Source organism: Anastrepha obliqua, chromosome 4 (genome assembly GCF_027943255.1).
Source record: "Anastrepha obliqua isolate idAnaObli1 chromosome 4, idAnaObli1_1.0, whole genome shotgun sequence".
NCBI classification, from domain to species: domain Eukaryota; kingdom Metazoa; phylum Arthropoda; class Insecta; order Diptera; family Tephritidae; genus Anastrepha; species Anastrepha obliqua.
In genome coordinates, this window is record NC_072895.1 from 103072822 (window position 1) to 103097353 (window position 24532).

General features: G+C 33.8%; 1 protein-coding gene across 7 annotated transcripts in view; it reads left to right on the forward strand.

The window, feature by feature from the left end:
* The window catches only part of LOC129246095 (trehalase), a 78818-nt gene that overhangs the window by 38659 nt on the left and 15627 nt on the right, over positions 1 to 24532 (forward strand). For 2 of the 7 annotated variants that reach the window (XM_054884636.1, XM_054884635.1), the window contains exon 3: positions 14944 to 14964. In XM_054884636.1, coding sequence (XP_054740611.1) covers positions 14944 to 14964 — 21 coding nt within the window. Of the gene's footprint in view, positions 1 to 4966; positions 4999 to 14943; positions 14965 to 19963; positions 20663 to 24532 lie in introns of those variants that run through there. The other 5 variants (XM_054884632.1, XM_054884634.1, XM_054884633.1 and 2 more) reach the window with 5 other exon arrangements.

Consider the following 24532-nt stretch of genomic DNA (forward strand, 5'->3'; position numbering starts at 1 on the left):
TATTGTACATACACAACCAAAGGTTACCCGGGTCCACGTTTTGACCTATATCTCGAGACCCCAGTCACGTAGCGGCATGAAAAATACTCTGTACTAAGGCATTCACCAACAGCTTCAATTTGATATCCATATTGTACAAACACATTCTAGGCTCCACGTTTTGGTCTCTATCTCGAGACCCTAGTCACGGAGCGGCATGAAAAATACTCTGAACTAAAGCATTCACCAACAGCTTCCATTTGATACCCATATTGTACATACACGTCCGAAGGTTACCCGGGTCCACGTTTTGACCTATATCTCGAGACCCTATCTACCAATAGGTATTCAAACTGTACGGAAATCATCTTCAATACCTACTTAACAATGTGTGTAAGTTTGGTTTAATTCGGTGCAAAGACACGGCGGGTCCACGTTTTGGCATATATTTCGAGACCCTAGTCATCAATAGGTATGAAAATTACCCCGTATTAAAGCACTTATCAACAGCTTTCATTTGATATCCATATTGTACAAACACATTCTAGGGTCCACGTTTTGGTCTCTATCTCGAGACCCTCGTCACGGAGCGGATGGAAATACTCTGAACTAAAGCATTCACCAACAGCTTCCATTTGATACCCATATTGTACATATACATCCGAAGGTTACCCGGGTCCACGTTTTGACCTATATCTCGAGACCCTATCTACCAATAGGTATCCATACTATACGGAAACCATCTTCAATACCTCCTTAACAATGTGTGTAAGTTTGGTTTAATTCGGTGCAAAGACACGGCGGGTCCACGTTTTGGCATATATTTCCAGACCCTAGTCATCAATAGGTATGAAAATTACCCCGTATTAAAGCACTTATCAACAGCTTTCATTTGATATCCATATTGTACATACACAACCAAAGGTTACCCGGGTCCACGTTTTGAACTATATCTCGAGACCCCAGTCACGGAGCGGCATGAAAAATACTCTGTACTAAAGCATTCACCAACAGCTTCAATTTGATACCCATATTGTACATACACATCCGAAGGTTACCCGGGTCCACGTTTTGACCTATATCTCGAGCCCTATCCACCAATAGGTATCCAAACTATACGGAAACCATCTTCAATACCTTCTTAACAATGTGTGTAAGTTTGGTTTAATTCGGTGCAGACACGGCCGGTTAGCGAACACACACAAAAAGTTGACTTTATTTTATATATAAGATTTTTTTCAGTTTGTGTCCGAAAAATCCAAATATCTTACGGAACCCTATTTTTTTCCAAAATAAAATGTAATCCATGTTACTCGTGGATAATGTAGTTTTCGAATGGTGAAAGAATTTTTAAAATCGGTCCAGTAGTTTTTGAGCCTATTCGTTACAAACAAACAAACAAACAAACAAACAAAGTTTTCCTCTTTATAATATTAGTATAGATATATATGTAGCTGCGAATAGGGAAAATTCACATTAGCACAAAAGCTTACACATAAAAAGCTTAGGAAAATTAAAAACGAGAGTCTGGAAAAAACTTCAGGTACATTTGTTTGTATAGGAGAGGGAGTTGTAAGGGAGAGGAGTAAGGTATTTAAAATTTTGGCTTGCATTTTTTCAATACTCTTTTTTTTTAATAAATGCAAAATTATTGTGTCAAAATATCAAGTCAATTGGAGCCGAATTGACAAACTTGTGAGTATTTGAGCGTCCGTTGCTCCGGATCGGGTTTACGTACTTGGTCGGCAGCTGTGTGTTTTTCTGAAGCTTGCTAATTTTGTTTTTGTCCGTGTATGCCATCAGCTAAAATCTACTGCATCAATCGTTGAAATTTTGCTCAGTACTACTTCACATTATTCATCAATTATCCCTAGGAACTACCTCCTAGCCTCCCAGAGATTCCGCGAGAAACATTTTCTTTGGCAAATGCACGCGAATTTTTTTGTTTAGAAGATTCAGTTGCGATTTATGATGTACGCTACAAAATATCATTCGAGGAAACTCCTGAGATTCACTGCCACTCGCTCGAGTTTCAATATTTAAAAAAAAATACTGGGGAATATATTATTCAATATAGAAATTGTCTAAGTAAAGTAGCACTTTCTGTATCGCCAAAAAAACTCTTAAAAGCGCGCCTTTTTTTCTAAATTAACCTTAGCTCAGACATATGTTGCCATTATTGGCCATTTTGCTTTTAGCATTTTTAGTTTTTTTTTTTTTTTGACAGATTTAAAGATTAGATGTTTTTGACAAAATTTTGATCAAAAAACCCGTCACATGAGCATAACTCAAGAGTTTTTGAATGCCGTAAAGGAAAATACTAACTTTGTGATACGGAAATCAAGTCTCAACTTTCCAAATGAAGGTGGCCAGAAGAGCCAAGACCAAAAAATCGGACCAAAATTCATTCAAATGCGACAATTTCGCTCATATTTTCTTGGACTATAATGGTCTGATGCGTTATGAATTTTTGCTATAAGGTAGTACGATGAATGAGTCCTGACACATTTGTGCTAAACAATACGATACGCTCGGAATTCTGGCACAATCAGTGATGAAAATTGCGCCAACTCACATGCCAGTGCTTGTTGATGCATTTGTTTTTTTTTTTTTGTGCAAAAACATATAACATAATCATACCACAGCTACCGTATTCACCGGATTTGGAACGTTTTTCGTGTTCTCAATACAAAAAAGACTCATGAAATGACAGATATTTGCCATAAGAGCTGGACATACCTAGCGCTTGCACAAGTGTAGTGTATCTAAGAGAGAAAGGAATTACTTTGAAAAGGGACAAAATACATAAATATTTATGAATAAGCAAATATTTTTTAAGAAAAGTAAATAATCGCCTTGTTTTTTTTTAATCAAACGTTAATTCTCTATAATCATATAGAAATGGTTGCATTTTAGGAAAGCGAAGGTGCTGCATAAATACGCTCTCTGGAACAGTAAACGAATCACCGTTACAATACAATTCCTTCAATCTCATATATTGTTTTGTTTTTTAATTTGAGAATATTAAAAAATGATTGGTTCACTTTTTTCGCTTTGCTATTATAACAGCCATTTTTAATACATATATGGCGCTCACAGTTTTCCCCTCAATTGAGCTCATTTGAGATTTTGTAAGAATACCGTTGTTGTATCAGTTAAGAGCAAAATTTCAATTGTGACAGAGGGGTATTTTGTGGTTTTGTTAGAACAGAGCGCATTCGTACTCGTATATGTATATTGTGGACATATATTTTGATTTTATTAACTATATCCGTAAATATTCTTCTCTAAAATCTTTCTCCTCTTGGCCTGAAAAAAAAGTTGAAACTTGATGGCCTTCTACAAATAATATCATTTACAAATCTGCATTTTTACTACCATTGTCTTGCTTAAGCTTTTTGGCAGGCCACCACTCAAGTCACTTCCACTCATTGCAGCAAATTGTTAAAAGTGTTGGCTTTTCATTATCTTTTTATTATGTGGTTCTAATGTAACTAGTATTGGAAAAACAATAACTAACTAACTACAATGATGTCATACAATTGACAATTAAACATTTTTATGGATATATCATTAAGTATTTGGATGGAAAAGTAAACGGTGTTAGGTAAACAAATGCTCAGCTCTAATTGAATTACAATTACAATAAGTATTAATAATGAAATAATAAAATCATTTTTGCAATATTCCATAATTTTTCATCCAACTTTGGAAATTGTTCATCGAGCTTCTCCAACAATTCGTGGTCCACATTTTGATTTATTCCTGCTATCTCCGACTGGCAACTACTTAAAAAAAGGGGATTTTCAAGATAGAAATATAGTCTGAGATTTACCGAGTGAGGCTTGGAAACAAAAAATTCCAGAGTATACCTGACTAAAGTGACCAGATTTTCAAGTTCCATTTTAATACAGGAAACGATGTAGAGTTTTGGTTTATCACGAAGTTTACTACATCGACGCTTCACTATTTATATAGCAATAATATAAACTAGGCATACAATACAATAAAATTTTATTTAATGGATGGTTCCAAACCATTTGCGCACAAGTACAAAGTTTGTATAAAAGGCATCGGAAAAAGTTTTGTTTAAATATATTTATTTCAAATGTTGCTACAAACGCTTAAAATTGTTCAAATAATATGGCCCGAAGGCTCGGCTCCCTGTTAGACAGATTCCAGAACATCCTTAAGGGTACGCATGCAAACTTTTTTAACGGTACTAGTATTCCATTGTGACATCTTTGAGAGGGGGAATTTCAGAAAATTTCCAGGAATAGGAGAACAGTCTGCTGTGCCTAGAAGCCTGCGTTAGGTGATCAGCCACAAATTGCCGCTGTCCAATCACTCGCTGCATTTTGAGCTTGCGCCGAGTCTCTCGATAGCTTGCTGCGTCGTACAGCCACGTAACGTTTTTATGCAAACCCTGTAAATTTCAATATGCAGTCACGTCAAACATTTCACATAGTATCTGGAGTGTAAAACGTACCTACGTACGTATGTACTCGAACTTGGACAACACACTTGAGTATTTTCCACTCTCCAAAGTAACTTGAATTGTTTTTAAGTTATCTCAAATTGTCGCGAAAACCCTTAAAATGAAGGCCACCTATAGCAAATATAAAACTAAAAAACATTCACAAGGAAAAAAAATATGAGAAGATAAGATTGAGAGTGTTAAAACAAAAGCAGAGAGCACGTTAATTCACTATCAGAATCTTCGGAGAGTTTTTCAAAACGTACGAAATATTATATGTGTATATGTATGTATGTCCATATGTAAAATGCAGAAACAAATGTTAACAGCTATGGAGCGAATATTTTCAATTTTATGAAATGTAAACAAATATAAGTACTTGCATACACACATACGTACAATATTCCACAAGCGGTCCGATCGGCCGAGCAACATTTGCATTGTATTTTAAAAATGTATACGGTAACTTTCGATCAGTTCGACATTTGATTTCGACCGGTAAACAACAGAGACACAGACAGATTGACACGAAGTGAAAAAATGTCTTATAATAAAAACAATAATTATTCTTGCACATTGTTTTCAATTTATTTACTGATAATTACAATTTTCACAATGAAAATATCGCAATTAAGCATATACATGCATATATTTATATATATCAAAATATTGAATACTCAATTGGCGTAATGCGTGCAATAAATTTTATTCGCGAATCACGGAAAGCAAAAACACAAAATAACGAGATAAAATAAAACAAAGAATTCACGGTGATCGCAAATTTACTCACTATAATTTGTCATTTGATGATCTGAAATTACTCGTGAAAAAGTGATAATCATAGCCGGCATAATTGGGTGACAAGTGAAGCAGCGCAAAAATTTATTAATGAATTTATTAATTATATGTGAACCATCAATTGCATGAAAGGCTCATTGACTACGCGACTTTGAACAAAACAAAACCGTTGGTGGTGTCCTTGAATATCTCTAATGGGCTTTGGTGTGCGCTCAAACCGCAGCTAATCGTTGTTGGGCTCGTTTTTTTTTTCTGATTTAAATAGGGGGTTTTCTCGGCACGCTTTAATTGATTTTTTTCTTAGAAATATTCATTTTATTTTTATCTGCATACATACATACATATCTGTGTACAGAGAATTTTATATGGATCCATATATACATACGTACATACATATATGCGTGTATACATACAAATCCAAATGTACACCCACACTTGCGTAAGTTCGTGGGAACTAGTGCAAAGCATACGCTTTTATGTTGAAAGCTATGGCAAGAAATACGAGAAATACCATACTGCACTCAGTACTCAATTGGAGAGAGAGAGTTATATGAGATGCATCCTTCCAATGCACTCAAGAGTAGGCTTTTCAATACTTTGATTATGAATTTCAATACTTGCAATGAACTAGAGAAACAATGAAGAAATCGAAAGAGGAAAAGCGAAATTCGATAGTTCGTTAAATTCTCGAAATATTAAATTTCGAAAAAAGGAACAAGTTAAGAGTATGCAACGTTTCGCTGAAATAAAATACGAAAAGAGATTTAATAATACTTGCTGATTATAACGGTACTAAAGCTTTTTGCTCTAATTAAAAATTACGGAGATATCGAAGGTCAAAGCTCACTTTTACGTATTTTAAAAACGTGTTTTTCTGCAAAACTACTGCACCGTTTGCAAAACCTCCTTCCCATTTAAATACTTTCTAAGATTTTGAGTGAGTTTTCTGAAAAATTTATTTTTTTTTAAATACGAAAAAAATTACATAAAACGATTTTTATTTCGAAAAATGGCATATTAACATAATGTAAATATATTTTCTCACAGCGATCGCTCCTTATCAGGCAATGGGGAGATTCCGAGTGTATTTCGGCCGCCGTAGCCGAATGGGTTGGTGCGTGATTACCATTCGGAATTCACAGAGAGAACGTTGGTTCGAATTTCGGTGAAATACCAAAAATTAAGAAAAACATTTTTCTGACCGCTATTAGGCAGGCAATGGCAACCTCTGAGTGTATTTCTGCCATGAAAAAACTTCTCATAAAAATATCTGCCGTTCGGAGTCGGCTTGAAACTGTAGGTCCCTCCATTTGTGGAACAACATCAAGACGCACACCACAAATAGGAGAAGGAGCTCGGCCAAACACCCAAATTATACTTAGGTATATATATTTATATGTGCCATTTATACTTATGTATGTATATATATTTCTGCAATGAAAAACCTCCTCTTACAAAATAAAACTGAAACCATTTGCCGTTCACAGGTGAGACACACACCACAAATAGGAGAAGAAGCTCAGACAAGCCCCCAAAAGGACATAAGCGTCAATTGTATATAAATATATATAATATATGTAATTTCATTAAAAAGTATTTTAAATTATATTTCATTTGAAATATAATACCATACGCACATTTTGCTTTCGACCGCTCCAATTAGCACAAACAACTTTTAGTACCGTTATAACCAACATAAAAAGTCCTATCGAACCTAACTTTTTGTTTGGTTTCGAGCGAGGCGATGCGTATTCTTTACTTACGCCAAACAAAATTTCCTAAATATCTCAATTTCATCCCTTTTTTATATATTTTTCAGCAAACACAAGTCGATACGGCAAAACAATAATTAGTATTTATTTTTTATATACATATTTTTCTAGTAACCGCATTATCGACATTCGAAAAAATCAATTGTTCCACTATTTTTAATATATAGTAATAAAAACTAAGTGTCTAGCTCTTATAGAATTCATGTAAAATGGAGAAGTTGCAAGAAATTTTTTCGTTATTCCGCTTAAATTGCAAGTTACTGAAATTAAAATTTGTTTTACTGCTTTTTCGGAAATACGTAAATTTGGAATACGTGCATTCCAATAGAATTCGACGAGGCGAAACAGAAAATGGATTTTAACTACTCCTACTGAAATTTGAAAATTCTTTTATAAGATTTTATACTGCAGCAACTCAATTTGCCTGTTCCCTGAAGCAACTCAATTAGAGAAAGTTTGCTAATGCGTGTAGAACTCAATAATATATATGATATTTGTAATAATTTATTTAGTTAATAATATTTTGCATATTTTGAACTTCAGATTCTGCTAAAATTTTAGGTCTCTGCATTGAGTATAAAACCGTAATCCGTAAAATTCTATTAAAGTATAGATCGCAGCCATTCTCTTCCTTTATGGACGCTAAGTGTTTTCTTTTAAAGGTATACGTAATATTTCATGTATTCAGATATTTTCCATTGCAAATTAAGATGTGTATATGTATACGTATATACATATTTATTTATGTACATACACTAATACCTCTCAGATGCTATGGGCAAATGAGGAAGTATGAAAGTTACATGCCATTTACATTTATCCCAGAGTCTTTGCAAATAAATGCATATGTATGTATATAGCAGAACGCGGAATGTTTGGTAAAACAATTAGGGGAAAATTACAATGTTAACATACATTAACTATACATACTTATGCACATACAAGTAATACGCGCCCAGGTGTTATTGGCCTTACGAATTATAAGTCTCTTATCATCCCTGTACTATTGTACAGCGCAAAATTATGCACGATAACATTCAGCTAGAGAAAGATTCTAGGAAACATTTTTCACTATTTTATTTTTATCAATGCACTTTTCTTGAAGCAAGTACTTCTGCCAGAGAGAAAAATGTACCAACTACATTTTCTAAGCTGTTTCTTGGGACTATTTACCTTTTATCTTATTTATATTTCAAGGTTTGCGTTCGTCCTTATTTATTGTTTAATTAATGAAGGCTTTAAGGTATTGCATAGTGTTAAACCACAGCAGTCAGTGACCCACAGTGCGTATACGTAATTTTTCCTACCTTCTTTTATCTTCGTGGTGAGTGACTTCTTGAATTTTTCGCACTCTTCAAATACGCTTGTGATGCTCAGCGTACTGTGGAGAGCAATGCTTCTACAATAAATTGTTTTTTAGGAACAAGTTTTTAGAATAACCTCAAGCGTTTTGTTTGCCCGATTCTAGTGATACCTTTACAAGCCAGCTCTTTTAGAGATTTTTTAATGCAACTGCATAGATTTGTTTTCGTGCAAGAAGTATGCAGCGTTTATCAAAACGGATTTAATAAGAGATTGATTCACACTCTTTGTTGACTTACCTATTAGACCCACATTTTCTCCCATTAGTTTTCGGTCAGCCCACATGAATGCTCGGATGCTTTGAATAATAGTTATATCCAAATGAATAATCCATGTCGGCTATTCGTAAAGAGAGAGACTCAGATATTTTAGTTGCTTGGAAAAATGTAATTTTTCTTTAAGTAGAACAGCCGTTATTATTTGAAAATTAGCCTATCATCAATGAAACAACTAACAAAAATAATGAAAAGCAAATGAAGCTTACGAACCCTAAGAAGGTTCTTGGTAAAAGTTGAAATAGAATACATATAAATTTTGGCTATGAAAAAATGACTTTTGCGGCCTAAACCCAAAAGCTAACATAAATTGCTTAGCCCAAACTCGACAGATATGCACATATGTATGTACATATATTGAAGTCATAAAAACAAAACGTCGAAAAAATTACTCTCTCAAGTATAGAATTTTCACAATTATAATTTTTAATTAACTAGATGCATAACAGAAGTGAATTGATCGCATATTTGAACTGACACCTCCAATCGCTGCATTCAATTAAATGTGCACAAGTATTCAATCAAATGTGCACAAGTATTCGTACATATTCATATCAAATTATAAACAGGTTTCTGTTATAAATTTCACTTTAGTTAATCTCCATTACAAACTTGTTTTAAACATTTATATGAATTAATACTAAGGCTTGTGAAATTTCTATTGTCATTATATTTACGCCCCTTATTGTAGTTCGAAAGGCATTAATAAATATGCAGGTATGCATAGAATGCCCCTCTATGTCCGCCTATTAAGAGTGTTTATTTCAAAAATTATGATGTTTTTATTGTAATAACGGGAGTAAACATGGACATAACTCGGAATCTGATACACACTTGACTTCTTTCGACAACATTTTTGATAACTTTTTGACAAAGCCTCATTCATTCCCAGTATACAAGACTCGCTGTGTTCCCTGTTGAGAAAAAGACTAAGCAGCTGCTAATAGCAGAGAGAATCCAGAGTATGGCGGGCGCTTTGGTCAACACACAATGAATGAGAAACACAGAATGTTCTGAGGCTCTACAAAACGAATAAACCCCGCTTCTCGAACCGCCAAAAGAACGGAACTTGCAAAGATAAGACTGAGGAAATATTTACAGAGCACTGCAATAAGCCTCTGTGACTACGTACTGAATATCTTTTCTTGTTAAGCTTACATCGCCTTGACAAAGTGTTAGCTCAGTTTCGTCAATGGCACATCGAATATTATCTCTCAGTTCAGGAATGTTTGTGGTATATATGTATGTACCTTTTCTCTCAAAAACCGACAAAAAAAAAGTTAATAGCGCTAAACCGCATAGTCTTGGTGACCAATTCCTGAGACATAAAAAATTTTCGAATTGGTCTGCTAAGCTCTTACTATTATGGTTGTGGATTTTAAAAATTTCTTCATGACTAAAACTTATTATAATATTCACCGTTGGCTATCAAACCGCAACGCTGTACGACCGATACAAAAGCTTGCCACTAAATTTAAAATATGTCTTAATGGGGCATTCATATAAGAGCATTTGTATTTTTTAATGCCACATTAATTATAATTTGCAGTAGTTAGTTAACTTGCTTTCAGGAAGGAATTATTTATAATTGTAGGATGCATCTACATAGTTGCTTTTAAATTACGAGGCTGGCGCTGCTATAAAAGAAGCATGCGCTAAAATTGAGCTCTGAAATCTTCTCTTTCGAATGCAGTACATCGCGCTTCTGTAGACAATTCTGTAAAGTCAGATCAATCGTTCTTTTCCTGTTAAAGAAACAGTAACAGTAACAGTAGAGCAATGGAAGCTATTAACCTGTTATCCAACTGTTAATCAGCATGACTATCTTAACATTCTTCTGTAAAGTGAGATCAATCGTTCTTTTCCTGTTAAAGAAGCAGTAACAGCAGAGTAATGAAATCCAATGGAAGCTATGGACCTGTTATCAAACTGTTAATCAGCATGACTTTCTTAACATTCGTGCGGAAAGAATAAGGAAAAACGAATCGAATTGTGGAAGTACAAATTATAGATTCTCTACCAAGACAAAGTGTCTTTCTTTTATTTATTCCACTAAAAAATTATAATTTTTGTAAATTAAAAAAAAAATTATTTTCTTTGAATACTGTAAAGACAGGTTTGCAAAAATTATAATATAAATCTTCACATAGGGTGATTAATTTTGCATTAACTTGTACATAGTTAGGCATAGTTCTCTAGCGATTTTCAATTTGAATGGAAGTAAGATTGAACTTAGCAAAGACGGGACTTGAAAGCGACCATTGGATATATAGTAAGTTTTAAGAAAAAAATTAAGAATTAAATTTTGTCATTGATTGACTAACTTTTTTCTTAATATTTTGCCTTAACCAACACGCATCCGTTATCTTAATGTGCTATAATAGATCAGCTGTAATTACCTTCAATTTGTTGTCAATGAAATTAAAAAAAATACCTTTGTACATTCGCACTTTGTACTATATATTTACATACATATCAACATTTGTAGGACTTAAGAACATTTTCTAATTAATTTATTATCAACAAGATCTGAGAATAGGAGGTTGTTCAAAACAATTAAGCTCAAAATTTGTGCAAGTAAATTACTTTCAACACCTTTTAAAAAGTCATAAAAATAATTAAGTTTAGTGAGCAACGTTTGGCTCTTCAACAAGTCATACTTCTGTATATGCACTCATACATACATACATGCATAGCTTTGCGCTCGCAAGCCTTTCTGTACAATATTTTTGAACTATGCAGCAGGAGATACGTTATCAGTTTCAGTAAATAAACTCAATTGCTATTTTCATTAAAGAAAATAAGCACTTAAAAGCTTATTATAGCGTCAATGCTTTTATTGGACATGCTTTAAAATGTTTATTTCCTTCAATAACAAAAAAGAAAAAAAAAAGTTTACTTCAATTTAAAAGTTAGTTGTAGGGATTTCAAATCTAGTATTTTTAATGACGTTATCAACTCTCTAATGGAAAAACAACTGAAGTACTGCCACTTACTGTCGAAATAATATTCACTAAGTTTGCCTAGATATATGCAACGAAGGCTATATTCCATAGAGGACAGTCGTATATTGGGTGTTTAAGACATACGAGGTGTGGCTATTCAATAATGAGACTCTGGTGCTCTACAACATTTTATGTGATTTCCACAATTTTACTGCATGTGCTTCCGCCAGTACTGGACATTTTTTCCCCTTAGTTCCGATGCTAGTGTGCCTCTTTCACTTACCGGTCCACTCCAAGTTTGTTTCTTTCAATGCAGATTGCACCTGTATGAAACAGATAGAAGTCGCACGGCACCAAATACGCCGAATAAATCGAATAGTCTAAAATTGGGATTCTGTATTTAGATAGCAACCTTTTAACAGACAATACGTAATAAGCCGATGTGCGTTTTGGTGAAGAGCCCATAATTAATCTTTTAGCAAATCGGGTCGTTTCGGCCTTATCCACTTATCACTAAGTTCGGCAAATACGTAAACGTAGTATTGTATTTTGAAAGTTTTTGGCCTCTTCGTTATTGTCATCTATATCTGATGTGGAAAAGCAACACTGTACTATATTTTTCAAGTATGTTGCTAGAAGCCTAAGGACTATTGTAAAATTCGATAGCAAATTTGAATTAAAAATCAGTTAGAATAGGCTAGATGAGTGCTTGGAAGATAATAATATAAGAAATACAACCTTCACGGCTTTGTTAACGTTACTCAGGTAAAAGATTTTGAAGAAAATTTGGAGCCGGTTTGTCCTTGACTAGGTGCCTTTACAAACAACAAAACTGTATGAGCTACCGAATTTTCGAAGATGCATTTCTCTGTAAATATAATGTAATGAGGCATTTTTCTTAGTCTCGCTTTCATGAGCCACACGATATGTTAACTCTTGATCTTGAAATATAATCTTTCAATATCAACCAATTGTTCCTTATGCGTTCGATAACACTATTAGAAATATTATCAAGTTATTTAACGCTATTAAAGATATTATATTGACATTTTAACGAAAATTTTGATTGAAATCTGATATATTAAGTATTTGAAATTCGGGAGGTTGTTTTAATCTTTTAGTTTGCTGCTGACCATAAAATTTGAACACTTTAGAAATAAATGGCCTTCCAATAAAGAGCTTACAGCAAATCCCCTGTGGTAAAAAATAAATATATAACAATAAATTTGAACACTTCAACAATAAATAGCCTCGCTGATGGTCTCGATAAGCCGTTATCATCAAATCCCCTGCAGGCGTGTGAAGTGTTAGGAATGATAACGATTTTATGGCTGCCAATTTATTTTCCGCAGCAGATTTATTAGCGGCGCATGCTGAATTTGCTTTACACAGGATGTCTGTAAATTTTCGGGTATTTTTATGTTGGAAATAATTGAAAAATATATGCATATAACACAATATATATTATATAAAATATTAATCTCATAATAAATAAAATATAAAATATAAAATAAAATATAAATAATACATAAAACATAAAACAAAATATAAAAATTATAATTAAAAAATTTATTGCAAGTTTCAAATTCCAATTTCATAATAAAGTCTTAAGTTGCAAGCAAACACTTGTATCAAACTGTATTATTTAATTTATAAAGACATTTTTTTAATATTTTTTATCTCGTTCCGTTTTATAAACAAATTTGGGTACCAGAACATTACAACGCTAAAAATAAAAATAAATAATATATTCCCTGAAATACACTCCATGGAATCTTATCAATATTTGCCACACCCCTGTTCTGTTTGTTTGCTTCTTTGCATCATATTTATTGGCATCATATTTTGTGCTTTCTTGTCATGCCATATACATACAAGTTTCTTTCAATTACAAGCAAAAACGGATTAGGCATTAAAATCTAAACAAAACCAGTGCCCGTTCCTAATTAATGTAAAAACTTATGGAGGTACGCCCATGCGCAAACCAGTCTTTAGTCTGCTTTCTCTGCGCAAGTATTTAATTAAGATATTTTATTCCGTGAACTTGCTTTAAAATCAAGAAAGGTCAACTTGATCAATAATGGGATATATTTGGTTATACATATGGGCATACAAAACACAAAATGCAGTCATTTGCAACGCAAAAATTTTTGAATTATTTAATTCACTGCCGCCTCCGAACGGCACATGCTATCAACCAATTGCAATCCATGCACTAATTTCCAACAAATGTAATATGAGACAGCGGACAATATCCTATTTCCGTCGAGCCTTAATGGCATTTACATAAATGCCAAAATTCTCATGCAGTTGTTGTTATATCATAGCTCGCGTACTCTCTTTCAGAACAGAGGGAAATCAAACTTGCTGGCTCAGCACAAAATGTTATGTTAACAGCGATAACTGTATTACGACTGCGAATATACCTGTATTTTACAACATGCTCTCAGGCGCTGTTACTATGCAAACAAAAGTGAGATCGTAAAGTTAATTTTCATTCAGAAAAATACTTCTTATATTTTTAACGTAAATATAAAGTTATATGCATATACTTTCTGTAATAAAGTAAATAGGTAATCCCACTATTCAGAAATACACAAAACAAACCAAAACACGAAACAGATGGTTCTCTTTACCTCGAAATACAACGAATCTTAACTTAACAGAGCTCTTAGCTGCAGTGCAGTTGCTAGAGAATTTGAATGAAGTTCACTCGGAAGTAAATTACACACACACAACCTGCGTGATAATCTTTTGTGAAAAATGCTTGAAGGGAAGATCTCAACTTACACAACTCAGCCAGATTTACTTTGATTGCATTTATTTAGAGCGTCTCGAAAGCAAAACAATATGTACAAGTACATTGATAAACAAACCATGCCGTTTGTTAAATTAGCCTGTTTAATAAAATTATCTGAATAAATACAATTTTTATTATTGCAAATATTTTTTTTTTTATTGTGCCTCTAAACGAGTTAAGCAATTTAAAATTAGCAAACATGTAGCTTTGCATGTATTAAACTTAATGAAGTTATATATGTACATATGCATGTATGTATGTATTTATGTACATATATACAATCGCACATTAATTCATATCTGCGTCTGGATGTTCTGGATTATTAACACAATTTGAGGCAATAATTAATGACGTAAGATCCTTCAAAAATTGTAACTGACTTGTACGAGTGGTATTTTAGGAAGATGAAAAAATACAGCATCGAAACAAAAATAACAAAAGTGTGCACTGTTAATCATATTAATCATACAAAAGGTTAACCGTTTAATTGATGAAAATTTTTCGTTTCTCTGTTTTTCATTTATTTCATACACAGCTCCGTTGATGATGCCCAATAGTAAGTACAAAAATAAAATATTTCAACAATAGGCAATAATTTTATATGAAAAGCGTCGATAAGGTGAACGAATTCGCTGCAGCTGTGGGTAGCAAAAAAGAATCACATTTTAAAGTCAAAAGAAAGGAATTTTATAAGTGTAAACTGCAAATTTATGCGCTGAAATGTATTATCACTTATTTACAGTTAGCTGTTGCCAGCGCCCTGATTACGAATTCCCTGAAACTTAAGTACAACTAAAGACCCGAGCGTTTCATTACCAATTTAAGGCAGAATGGTGTTGTCAAAACGATTTAATGGTGTCAAGTGTTTAGAAATCACAGATAGCACCGTTTTAAAAAACATACATACATACATATGTAATATAAATGTATCTGCTTAGATATGTATGTATGAGGTACTAGTACCCTTATACAAAGAACTTCACCGATCAACGCCTAGCACAGCTGATAAATCAAACCCCCCCTTTTGCATATGTATGTATGCATCCATACATATCTATATGGTATAAACGGCCACCCCGTGCGCGCAAAAAACTTACACATACATACATACAATGTATAAATAAATAAATCGCGCGAATTTATCAAAAAAAGTACCGTTTTCAAGTACATGTACATAACTACTTACACGTGCAAGCCATTTATACATGCACACTGTTTGAAAAAAGTTTTCGTCTAAAGTTGATGTCGAAATTTTTTGAAATTAATGTGCAGTGTGAATAACGGAGATATGTTCTGAGTATTTTCTTAATTTTTTTTTTGTTCTCTTGCTCTAACTACTCGAAATGTTTCATGTGAATTTGTCCACTTTTCCACCCTTTTTTGGTAAATTCATGCTTATTATTGATAAGCACATTTTTATTCTTGCCCTTTTTTAAATTTAATTTTTAAGGAATATTAAAATTAAAAGCAAATTTTTAAAATTTTTATTTAACAAAATATTTACTAAACTGCAAAAAAATTTATTTAAATAAAAAATTTAAATTTTTGAAGTTATTTTGAATTTTAAAATTATATTAAATTATAATATATAAATCCGCCCTCATATTTGATTTCAATTTCAAATGGTTGATAATAAGCTGCAAAGAGTTATTACGCATATCAATTTGTAAAACTTGCCTCTGGTAAAAGTTTATCTAAAATGATTACACATATTCTTACTAGGAACTGCGCAGTGCAGTCTAGCATGCCTTTTTTATTGGGTTTGAACCCTAGTGAAAGTAACTTTACCAAATACCTCTAAAAATATTTCTCTAATCTTAACTTGTTGAACCCATTCATGTACATTCTGTTTAAAAAACGATCCGGATTAAAAAAAAAATATTTCCAAAAAAAAGTTAAGTAATAGCATAAGTCCATTTGAAGTAACTTTGAGAAAAGACAATTGAAAGAAATGTTACCGATTTCCCCCATTCTTCCATCCATCTTTTCCATCTGATACATATTTTCTATCGATTCTTCGCCATAAACGAATCGTCACCAAAAAGTAATTTAAGATTACACTTCTACTGACTCATGTTAACATTGTAGTTTCAACGAAATTTTGACTTATACCTTTTTCCACCGTTGGTATTCAAATATTGAATATTGTGCTTCTCAGTCAATAAATCTTTTTATTAACAAATTTGTTTCATATTTTTTTATTTTTACAAAAAAAAATCAAGTTTTTAATATTTTTGCCAACATTCTATTTTTTGTTTGAAACATTTTTTTTTTATGAAATTGACATTTTTGATTTCAAAGATGGCTTTTGATGTAGTTTTTAGAAAGCAAGTTTTTTTCCAAATTTTTACGCTGAAAGCATATAATTATGTATATCAAAAAAAAGAGTGTTTGCTTATATTTACAATTTTTTTTGTATCGTTAAACAATTTTAAAAAGAAGTTTTCTTAATTTTTCGAAGATCTGATGGTTGGAGCCTAATAGCACCGGTAATTTAATTTAGAGCAAAAAGATGATATGCTATGTAAATAGGTGGAATAAGCGGATCACGACCAATACTTTTATGCTGTTAGTTATTTACACATATTAATTTTAAACAATTTTTTACTAAAGGTCCTATTTCGAACTTCGCAGGCCCATATCTCGATTTCGGAGGCTAACTTCAAAAATCGGAGAAATTACTTTTTACTTTTTACCGAAGCTCTTAAAAATATTACCCAGAATAAAAGTTGTTTCTGTCGTATAGTGGTATTTATTAATCCACAGAAAAAAATTATGTAGATAGCTTAAAGTTGCAAAGTTTTAAAAAACTCAAACAATTTTTTTAATCCAAAATTCAAAATTTCAAACCTTCATCAGAATTTTTAGAGAAATTTTGTGTATGAAAATTTGTTGTCCATTTAATTTTCATAACAAAAAAAATTTCGGTGCTATCTATGCATTTACTTCTCTATAAAAAACTAATGCTTGATTTATTTTATAATAAAAATTTAAATTTTATTTAATTAAAATCATGAACTAAACATTATCTCTTCATTGATTTTCCTTTTTTGATTTTTCTAACACTGATTTTTTTTGTTGTTTTTTTTTTTTTGCATGGGTGCTATGCATTTTCTTCCACATAACTATTGCTTGCTTATAACAAAAACTTAATTAAAATTATAAACTAAATATTATCTCTTCATTGTACGAAGAGTTTTGCTGACTAGTGTACCTACAGACAAACTACCGTGTGCATTTCACCCAACGCTCTGTCATGATCCCGACGCATTGCATAACTACTAATACTCTAAATAAAAACAAGAGCCGTGTGCCTGCGCGCCATTGACAATATTCAAATACCGTTCACTGTTTTATAGTTGTAGTTAAACGAAAATAGTCACCACAATTACTTCCTGAGCCCAAGTAAAATTAAATGTAGTGCCACATATCAGTACAAATATAAAGCAAAGGTATGCACATACATACATATGCATATAAGTATGTGTAAAAATGCACATCTGTCCCATGCTATGCGAAACACTTGTATGACGATTTACGGTACTTTCGCAATTACCGATTAAATTCGCTAGTGATCAGTTTAAAAATAGAAAGAAAAAGTCGAGCCCACCGAGCACAGCTTGCAAACAGGCACAAGCAAACATACATATAGATCGTTTGTACATAAATACTGTATATAGAGCGTATTCTTGATGCATTAGTATCTACTTACATTTGTGCGACAATATACTCGTATGCCCTGCAGGGAAAACGGGAACTAGGGATTTCAATATCTAATCCAAAACGAGAGATATTTCGGCAATTGGGGTCTTTAGCTTAATATTGGTTCAATTATCAAATACCTGTTAATGTGACAATACACATAATAGGCCTCTTCTATTCGCCTCTTCTCCGGTCGACTAACTTGACGAAAAATTTGCTAGTGAAAGCAGCAATAAAGTTATCGAGTAAGAAAGGGATTTACGATACGTTGGTGAGTGTGAGCATCATTAATATAATATAGTTTGCTTATCCTGCGAGGAAAATCCTTAACTAATGATTAAAATATTATTTTTTGAAATATTGCTGTAAAAGAACTGGCATAATGTTGACTAGACTTTTACTAGTGCAAAAGGGATCAGGGTTAGCATTTTACCATTTTTATAAATAATTCCATAATATGTCAAAATATCTAGTTCAAAACTATTTCTCTTTTGATAGTCTTCAATGAAGACTAGTCTGATGTTGACTAGATTTTTACTAGCGGAATGGGGACCAGATTGGATTACATTAACTAAATAGTTTCTTTGTGATAACTAGAAACTAGCATGCGACTGTCAAAAAAAATGAGTAGTGGCACTAGTTATAATATTTTGAAATCAGCACTTCGTCGTGTGGTCTGGGAGAAGCAATGCCGCACCAACCACGATGTACAGAATGCAGAAGTGGGATCAACATTAGACCTTTAATCGGCAAGAATGATAGAGAAAGAGGTTGCGCCTTCCGAATACGCTGTGCCGTAAGAGTCCATGAATAAACAAACAAAAGGAAGGGGAATTACTTATGTGGGAAGAAGAAGAGTAGGCGAAAGCTATGAGAAAAACCAAACATAAAAAATTATACGCGCACGCACAAACTTTCTAGCCAGGGCGTCATCCGCATAAAAACGCAAACAAACTGCATTTGGAGGCTTTATATTAATTTGTGATTTCACGATTTAACAGACGGCACTTCTTTTTCATAGTTTGTTTAGTTCAAATCTCACAAATCACAATATAACCAAGCTATTCACTGAATTTTTGCAAGCATATAATTTCAACTCTTTTTGTTTCTTTTGTTCGTTTATTTTGTACTGGGAAGGGGGCTGACGTCAGACTTGTCAAAATCGCGAAAAATAAAGTAACTGTTTTGTTATGGCGTCACCTAAGGTACTCAACGACGGGCCACTTTCTATGGGCTAAGCACGTGCAAAAGGTGCCCTCTGCCGCTCTAATCAGGTTTGAGGACTTTGGCACTGATGTGTTAAGAAGCGACCACCTTGGCTCCTTGGCACCACAAGCCTTCTTCTGAGGTCGGTTCGATTTAAAGAAAATTAAAAAGGGTATCCGAGTGCAATACAATGGACTTAATTGTGTCTGAGTGCTGTACTTGCTAGTTTGTCCCGACAAAAAAAGAAAAAAGTGCCCAATTCGACTTAAATAATCGGCTTTTAGCGAAGGGATCAGCTGATTCGCTGACGTAACCGGAGTTGCGGGCAGCACTCTGCCATTCTCACAATTTTGCTTCGGATGGCCAAACCTGGTAATCTATCATTCTTGTGAACTAACTATTGTAGTAAGCCCGTGTTTTTACCTGCAGGGTAGCTAATAAGTAGCCTTAACTTTCGGAACGCTTAATCGTAGTCTTCAATTTTCGCACAAATACACGCCCGTTTGTATGTATGTGTGTCCTATATATGATATACAACACGTCAACACGCCAACGCGCCACTCTACTAATATGAGACACTTACGTACACATAGACGAGTATTGCCTTAATCCACAAATAAATAGTTCAGAAACGCTTTAGAATGGTTCATTCACAAGCTGGCCATTACTTCCGACATTTGCGGCGCGTCCAGTAGAAGTCTCCGGCTTTTCGCAAAAAAGTCTCGTTACGCACACGTATTACACGCACAATATCCGCGTCTGCCATCTGGCATACTAAACGTTTACAACAAAAAATATGCATACGCGAAAGTGAAAAAATGTAAATGAAATTGAAATTGTAAAATAAAGGAAATATGTGCCTTAAATATTTTAAAGTGATTTAAGGAAACGATTTCTCATTTGTTTCTACGAAAAATAAACTTGTTTTCCACTTCCTTAGTAACAGTATTTCTCAAGGTCAATTCGACAAACCGAAATCGAAATCAAAACCAGCGATCTTACTTATACAAATACAAAACAAAAACTTCAACAAATTTTGCCAAAAGTATTATTTTCATGTAAATTTAAATGAACAACGTTTACACAAAGCCAAGTCAATAGCTACGCACTTAGGTACATACATACATATTTATGTATGTGCATTTATTAAAATAAAATTTTACGAAAATTAAATAAAAAGTAAAAATAGTGATGAAGTCAATTTTAAGTTCGCGCTTCCTTCCATTTGGGGCGTTTGTCGTTCTGAACCTTTGCGTTCGCTCCAACATGGCGCGCACCATTTTCAGCACCGGCAATGCGATACAAAGTAATCTGTACGAGTACAATTATTCAGAGCCTGTAACCTGGTAAGTGGAAAAAATAAGAAAAGAAAACGACAACACAGAAAATACCTATATTATATCTATAGGCATTTTAATGACCCAAAACAAAAAACAAATCTCTTTTGCTGTCGCCGAATTTTTTCTAATGCCAAAAATATGATGCACCTATTTTTATATTGTATATTTTTTTAATTTTTAGTTTAATATATATCCTTTTTTGGACATTTGTGAAGAGAAATTAAAAGAAAATATTAAATATTATCAATCTCTAAGCATTTTATAACTCGGCCAAAATAGCGTAAGCGGTTATCGCGCCAATCAAGAAGAAGAAACATTTTATACCAAATTTACGGAAAAGCGCATTTTTACTATGTCATTTCAATTCAAAGCATTGGCGTTACGAGTAAATATTAATAAAAAATAAGAAAATTTTTAAATTGATGTCAAAAAAAATTTAACCAAATGTAGTTAGTAGCACCAAAAAATACTAAATATATATTTTTTCTTGCGATTATCCTAATACACGGTGGCGCAAAATTAATCATCCCACCGGAAGATTTATTAATTTTCGAAATGCAGGCATACAAGTAGACAAGCAATGGAGCGGGAGTATATGTGAGCATACAAACTCACAATACATACAACGATACAAGTATGGGGTGCAAATTTAACGCACCGTTGGACACCTTTTTAAAACCTTCGGTTGGGCACCGGGTCTGGCCTTTTTTTTCGTCCTATTCAAGGATCCTTTTTAAAATGTTATATCCATTAATCGATAGAAAATTAAATTTTAGGATGCTACCTGAAAGCTCAAGTCGTTAGCTGTAATGGAAATATGTTAAATGCACAGCCAAAGTCGAAAACAATTAACGTCCAAAACCTGGCCCGACCTGGATGACCAACGGAGGGTTATTCACCCTGTCGGAAGAGCGTAAAGGTCAAAATAAAGATTTCCACCACTTAAAATGATTTTTTTTTGTTTTTCGTATTTAGTAAAAACATTTTAAAAATAAACTGGATGCTAAATTTTGCGCCACCTTGTATATGTACATATAAGGCTCTTAAATTGGAATAGGTACGAGGGGTGCCTTTTATATGTCGGGATTAGAGAACAAAAACAAATTTTAATCATCGAAAATCACTTTATTGTTTTTCAAAATATTCTTCATGAAGATCTATACACTTTTGCATGCGTTTGAACCAATTGTCGAAGCACTTTTGCCACTCTGAATGAGGTACCTCCAAAACATGCATTCTGAATGCCGCAACCGCTTCTTCAGGTGTCGAAAAACGTTGACCTCTCAATTTGTTTTTTACGTACGGGAATAAAAAGAAGTCATTCGGTGCCAAGCCAGGACTATATAGCGGATGACCCATTAATTCGATGATATGGGTGCTCAAAAATGCAGTTGTTTGAGCCGATGTGTGAGAGCTCGCATTGTCCTGGTGAAAAGTGATCCGTCTTTGGCGATTGGTTTTCCTAATTTCTTGGAAGACAACTGGAAAACAAATGGTTGTGTACCACTCAGAATTTACTGTTCTGCGTTGTTCTAGTGATACGGTTGCGACTTGTCCAGTTTTTCCGAAAAAACAGGCGACCATTTGCTTGGAAGTGCTTGGTGCGCGAACAACTTTTGTTGGATTTGGCTCATCTTGAAACACCCATACAGTCGACTGCTGTTTACTTTCGGGCTCATACGCGTAAATCCATGATTCATCACCTGTCACGATGTCATAGACGTGTTTCGAAGCCCCGCGATCGTATTTTTTGAGCATTTCCTTCGACCAATCGACACGAGCCTTTTTTTGAGCGATTGACAAATTGTGTGGGATCCAACGCGAACAATTTTTTTTGACAGTCAAATGTTTATGCAATATTGAATGTATGCTGGTCCCACTAATGCCTAAGATTGTCTCAATCTCACGATAGGTCACATGACGATCTTGCAATATCAGTTCGCGCACAGCATCAATGGTTTTCGGAACAACAACTCATTTTGGGCGACCTTCACGAAATTCATCTTGGAGTGAAGTACGACCACGATTGAATTCACCATACCATCGATAAACACTGGTCCTTGGTGGGGCTTCATCGCCAAAAAATGAATTAGTTCATCCATGCAATGTTGCTGAGTTAATCCATGTCGCAAGTTGTAAAAAATAATCGCACGAAAATGTTCACGATTTAATTCCATTTTTGGACCAAGATGAATCTTTTAAGTTACTGTAAACAACACAAATATCGCTGGTATTTCAAAACGTTCTGAGTACGTAAAAGCCAAAAAATGTAAAACTTTGCGATACAGCTGTCAGTTGCCAGATTGCAACACCAGAGTTGCCGAATCCCGACATATAAAAGGCACCCCTCGTATAACGATTTTATATTCGAACACAAACATTTAATTTTTTTTTTTTCATGGAGAAAGTAATGTTTTGAAAAATTACTACCAAAATTCTAAGTTGATGACAGCAACTTTAAGAGCGCTTATTTTAATTTTTTGGTCGTAATAATCGTTCCACCAGACAGGCACTGCGTGATATAGTGGATAAAATGAGTTAACATATCGATGGCTTTCGAGAAAAGCGACACAACTCAAAATTAACTCAAAATTCGGAGATTTGCCGTTAAAAGCAAAAATCAACTACAGAGTTTATTTATTTTTATCTGGAAAAGCGTCATAAGCGAATCTTGAAGCAATTCCGAGAGATGGCGTTAGTGTCGTTTTGTCAGGTGATCGAATTGGCGCGTCACTTATGTATCTAGAAAACTAACCCAACTCAGTATTTTGTATTTTTGAATTATGTCACTTTTCTCGAAAACCATCGATATTCGCAATTAAATGCTATTGTGTTAGTGAGCCAACGCACCGGTCGGAGTATCGTAATTATGGCAGCTTTAAGGGACTCGCTTCGAAATCACGACGATTCCATGACATTCACAGGAAATCACTCAACCGACATTGTAGCGAATTTTGTGGAAGCATCTTAACCTACATCGTTCTACAATTTAACTAATTCAGGGAGTGAAGTTTCTGGGTTATTTGCAGCACTGTAACATCTCCGATTAGGCTTTCCAAAAGTTATAGTATGTCTTTTTGGGAAATCTCTTTACAAAAGAGTAGAGAATACATCTGTCAAGTCATCAAGTCTGCATTTTTAACGTTTCCATTGTTCTTGTTGTTATTGTAATAGCAAATTTTTAAGAACGCTGCTGATGTGACAGTACTTGACTAGATTTAAAAGCGTGTTGCTCCAGTAACATACAATCAAAAAAAGCGACTATCGTGGAAACGAAGACTTTTTAAAACCAACTGCACTTGTAACGCATAGTACAGGGTGGCTGATGAATTTTGCTACATTAAGAAACTCAAATAACTTTTTTTTTAGTGTATGGAATTCATTTATTTTTTTTTCAAGTTGAAGGTCATTAAATTTTATTAAATGTAGCTTAACTAGTTTTAAAAATAATTGAATTTAAATGCCCCCCACGCTCGTTGACACAAGTGCGGCATCTTAGTAAAAAGTTGTTCATTGCTGCTTTGAGAATTGCGACAGGAATAGCCGCAATTGTTGCCCGAATGGATTGTTTTAGTTCATCCAAATTTGTTGGCTTTGTTTTATAAACTTTTTGTTTACATAAACCCCACAAGAAAAAGTCAGGTGCAGTAAGGTCAGGCGACCTGGGGGGCCAACGAAATTCGGAGTTTCTTGAAATCAGTTTATTGGGAAATTTTCGTCGCAACTCTGTCATAACAGTCTGGGCTATGTGAGACGTTGCCCCATCTTGTTGAAACCACACAGAGGTGAAAGGAATTCTCTTTCGGCGTAGTTCTGGATAGAAAAATTCTTTCAGCATTTTCAAATAACGGTCTCCAGTAACCGTAACGGTGTGAC